The sequence below is a fragment of the Pan paniscus genome, chromosome 1, assembly GCF_029289425.2.
Source record: "Pan paniscus chromosome 1, NHGRI_mPanPan1-v2.0_pri, whole genome shotgun sequence".
Taxonomy (NCBI): Eukaryota; Metazoa; Chordata; class Mammalia; order Primates; family Hominidae; genus Pan; species Pan paniscus.
The window spans coordinates 221705910-221710000 of record NC_073249.2 but is presented as its reverse complement, the minus strand read 5'-3'; the positions used below and the strand labels follow the sequence as shown (position 1 = coordinate 221710000).

Sequence of the window (4091 nt, the reverse complement as noted above, 5' to 3'; positions counted from 1 at the left end):
CCTGGGCGACAGAGTGAGACTCCATCTCAAAAAAAAAAAAAAAAAAAGATACAACCAAGCATATGCTGAGAATAGGTGACCATTCTCTGCTGTTCATGGGGTAGGTGTGATACAGGGGACACTCCAAAAGGTCTGTAACCTCCAGTGTCACCCACACCTGGACGCAATCTCCCTTCAGTAAATAAGCAGGGCCAGGCTTATTTAATTAAGTGGCCATTTTACTATGTGAGTGCTAGGGGCTCACATACCAACATGCTGTCGCTGTCACTGTGGCTCACATAACTCTATATTCCCTGAATACTAGCAGGGGATGAGCTTGTGGGGGTGAGCAAAGGAAGAAAAAGTCAGCAGCTCAGATTCCTTGCTGGGGAGGGGATGGCCCTGGGAGGAATTCTCCATGACTCGCTGTCAGCTTCATAAATCTGTCGGGCCAGCCATCAGGGAGACAGAGATAAAGGTTGGAACAGGCTCAGATCTGACGACAAACAGAAGGGTCCATGGCCCAAATGCCCTGAGGCCAGGCCAGGCCAGGCTATCCCGCTGGGGCCGGGATGTTTCCCAGACCAGGCTCCAACTCGGGTAGGAGAATGTTACTGGATTTCATGAACGCTATTCCTGACCCCCGACTCCCAAAATGCGTCATGGCGGATATATATATACATATATTTTTTTGAGACAGAGTCTCGCTCTGTCGCCCAAGCTGGAGTGCAGTGGCTCCATCTTGGCTCCCTACAAGCTCCGCCTCCCAGGTTCACACCATTCTCCTGCCTCAGCCTCCCGAGTAGCTGGGACTACAGGCGCCTGCCACCACGCCCAGCTGATTTTTTGTATTTTTAGTAGAGACGGGGTTTCACCATGTTAGCCAGGATGGTCTTGATCTCCTGACCTTGTGATCCGCCCGCCTCAGCCTCCCGAAGTGCTGGGATTACAGGTGTGGGCCACTGCGCCCGGCCGTGTCATGGCGGATATTAAAAGTAAACTTGAAAATATGGATGTGCAGGGCCAGACGCGGTGGCTCACGCCTGTAATCCCAGCACTTTGGGAGGCCGAGGCAGGCAGATCACCTGAGGTTGGGAGTTCAAGACCAGCCCGACCAACATGGAGAAACCCCGTCTCTACTAAAACCACAAAATTAGCCGGGCTTGATGGCGCATGCCTGTAATCCCAGCTACTCGGGAGGCTGAGGCAGGAGAATCACTTGAACCCAGGAGGCGGAGCTTGTGGTGAGCCATATCGCACCATTGCACTCCAGCCTGGGCAACAAAAGTGAAACTCCATCTCAAAAAAAAAAAAAAAAAAAGAAAGAAAAAGAAAAAAGAAAAGAAAATATGGATGTGCAGGAGGAATTTCCTGGCCCTTCCCGAGAGCTACAAAGACAAGGTTGGGAACGGTTCCAGACCATCCTTGCCAGGGGCATGCAACTTGAAGGCACAAAATGGGACAGTCTGAAGGGCCTTGGGGCATCTTTCTTGCCCCACTTTCTATGTCACACAGGAGGAAACAGGTAACCCTCCTCTAACACGAGAGCCACAGCAGCAAAGCCAACCTGCCACCAGAGCAACCCTTCGGCATATGTTTTTGTTTTTGTTTTTTTTGAGACGGAGTCTTGCTCTGTTGCCCAGGCTGGAGTGCAGTGGCACGATTTCTGCTCACTGCAAGCTCCGCTTCCCGGGTTCACGCCATTCTCCTGCCTTAGCCTCCCGAGAGCTGGGACTACAGGTGCGTGCCACCACGCCCAGCTAATTTTTTGTATTTTTAGTAGAGACGGGGTTTCACCGTGTTAGCCAGGATGGTCTCGATCTCCTAACCTTGTGATCCGCCTGCCTCGGCCTCCCAAAGTGCTGGGATTACAGGCGTGAGCCACTGCGCCCAGCAACCCTTCGGCATATGGAGTCTAGGTCTTTCTTCTGTCAGGAGTTAGATGGCTGAGCGGCAAGGCCCCCTCCTCTGCCCTCAAATCAGAGCTGATGGCTCAAACTGCAGGGCTTGGAGGGCTTAACTCACTGATTAATGGAAGAATGAGACAAAATGGATCCAGCCTGCAAGTGGCTCTTAAACCGTCCGGACTAATTCAGTGAGTGTGAGTCCTTGGAGCCCTCCAAGACCTGCAAAGCCCCTCCTTTCACTCTGTGTCCTCAAACCTCCTTTCTAGACAAAAGAGATAGAAAACATACTCACCGGTTCCTGAACAAAGGCTGAGCCAGCTTCGAGGTGGAGACCCATGTTTTGTCAGGATTGAATTCATGCTTGACCTCTGCGGTGGTGGCACCCTGCCTGGACCTCCAGCCACATGCCAATGCCACAGGCCTCTCTAATCAGACACACAGGTCTCCGTCCTGCTTTGCCCAGTTGCCGTCTCAACATGGAAGGCTTCTCCCCGACTCAGCCCCAGTCTTAATTTCTGCAGCTGGACCTGTCTGCACAGAAAACCAAGGCGCTCTCAGCCCTGCCAATTTGCTCCCCGTCCAACACAGGTCCCCTGGGCGCTGTATATTTGAAGGCACAGACTTCGCAGCCGCCGCTCACACTGCATTTCCTTGTTGGTGGTTGGTTCCTTCTTGGATTTTCCATTCCTGAGTGCCCATTCGCGCCCTGGAATGGGCTCCCACACTGCTGGCTGCCCTGGAGGTGCCGTCCCTCCTTTCCAGGAAAGCAACACCACAGAGACCCCGGCCTCTGCAATCCCAGCAGCCAGCAGCAGCCCCTCTGCTGGGCTCCTTGGCTACCAGGAAGGCCTTAGTTTGGTGGCTTTCCCCTGCCAGGCAGAGAGGGGCTGGTCACAGCGGGAGATCAAGTGAGCCTCAAAACTTTAGAAAAACCCAAGCCAGTCTGCAGAGCACCGCAGCCGCCTCAGGGCCGGTTACCATAGCTACCCTTGGCTTCCCAGCCCAGCACATGTCTGCCCAGCTCAACTCTGCTGATTCGCAAGACTTTGCTTGCTCAGCTCCTGGCACTGCAGACTGGACCTGCTGCCCCCAACTCGGGGGCTACCGCTCTTCCTGGCAAAGCCTTGGGAATACTGAACTTAGCAAGGTCTTTCTGAAAAGGCCCTGAACATCACGCAGGCTTCCCCACTTACTGCATAGATGGCCCCCATATTTATTTTAGCCACTGTTCAGGCTGGGCTTGTCAGCCAATCTCTCTCTGCTAGGCCCAACCCTATGAGGTGTGGGAAGACAAGGGCTGAGTCCTCGCTGCCGAGAGGCAGTTTTATCGGCACAGCACTAGGTGGGGGTTTGTTTCAGTTTTTTTTTTGTTTTTCTTTTAAGTAGACGGTGTCTCACTATGTTGACCAGGCTGATCTCAAACTCTTGGCCTCAAGTGATCCTCCTGCCTCAGCCTTCCAAGGTGCTGGGATTACAGGCATGAGTCATTTTAGTTTTTTAAAATTTGAACTCTTCCAAGAGCAAAGCCCTGTTTCCTTCTAATACACTCCCAAAGACAGTCCAGAAAGAATGCAACATCCCCTCTTTACTTACATATGAACCAAGACAGGAAAATTAAACTCCCACTTGAGCTTCAAGTCAGTGACAAATAAAAATTAAAAATACTGAAAAAATAAACTCCCATTGCACTCATTACTTCAATGGTTAAAAACAACAACAACAACAAAACAGGCCAGGCACAGTGGCTCATGCCTGTAATCCCAGCACTTTGGGAGGCCGAGGCGGGTGGATCACCTGAGGTCAGTTTAAGACCAGCCTGGCCAATATGGTGAAACCCCCTCTCTAGTAAAAATACAAAAATGAGCTGGGTGTGGTGGTGCCTGCCTGTCGTCCCAGCTACTCGGGGGGCTGAGGCAGGAGAATCGCTTGAATCTGGGAGGTGGAAATTGCAGTGAGCCGAGATTGCACCATCGCACTCCAGCCTGGGCAAAAGAGACTCTGTCTCAAAAAGAAAAAAAAGGGCACAACAAAACAAACAAACAAACAAACAAACACATCACAAGCATCTGCTGGAGTCTCCAGACTTCATTAACCGCCTTTCAACATTTTTTTTCCTCCCAGTGTTTTTTCACTATAGTTTCTTCTAAGCATTTAAGTGATTGCCTGGAATAAAATGACCTATCTACATAAAATTACACAACTAAA

General features: G+C 51.3%; 1 protein-coding gene across 2 annotated transcripts in view; it reads right to left on the bottom strand.

The window, feature by feature from the left end:
* The window catches only part of PLEKHG5 (pleckstrin homology and RhoGEF domain containing G5), a 53143-nt gene extending 50746 nt beyond the window's left edge, over window positions 1–2397 (bottom strand). For both annotated transcript variants that reach the window (XM_063601990.1, XM_063601991.1), the window contains exon 1: window positions 2179–2397. In XM_063601990.1, the coding sequence (XP_063458060.1) occupies window positions 2179–2245 (67 nt within the window). In that variant the 5' untranslated portion in view covers window positions 2246–2397. The remainder of the gene's footprint in view (window positions 1–2178) is intronic.
* Window positions 2398–4091: the final 1694 nt, after the last annotated feature.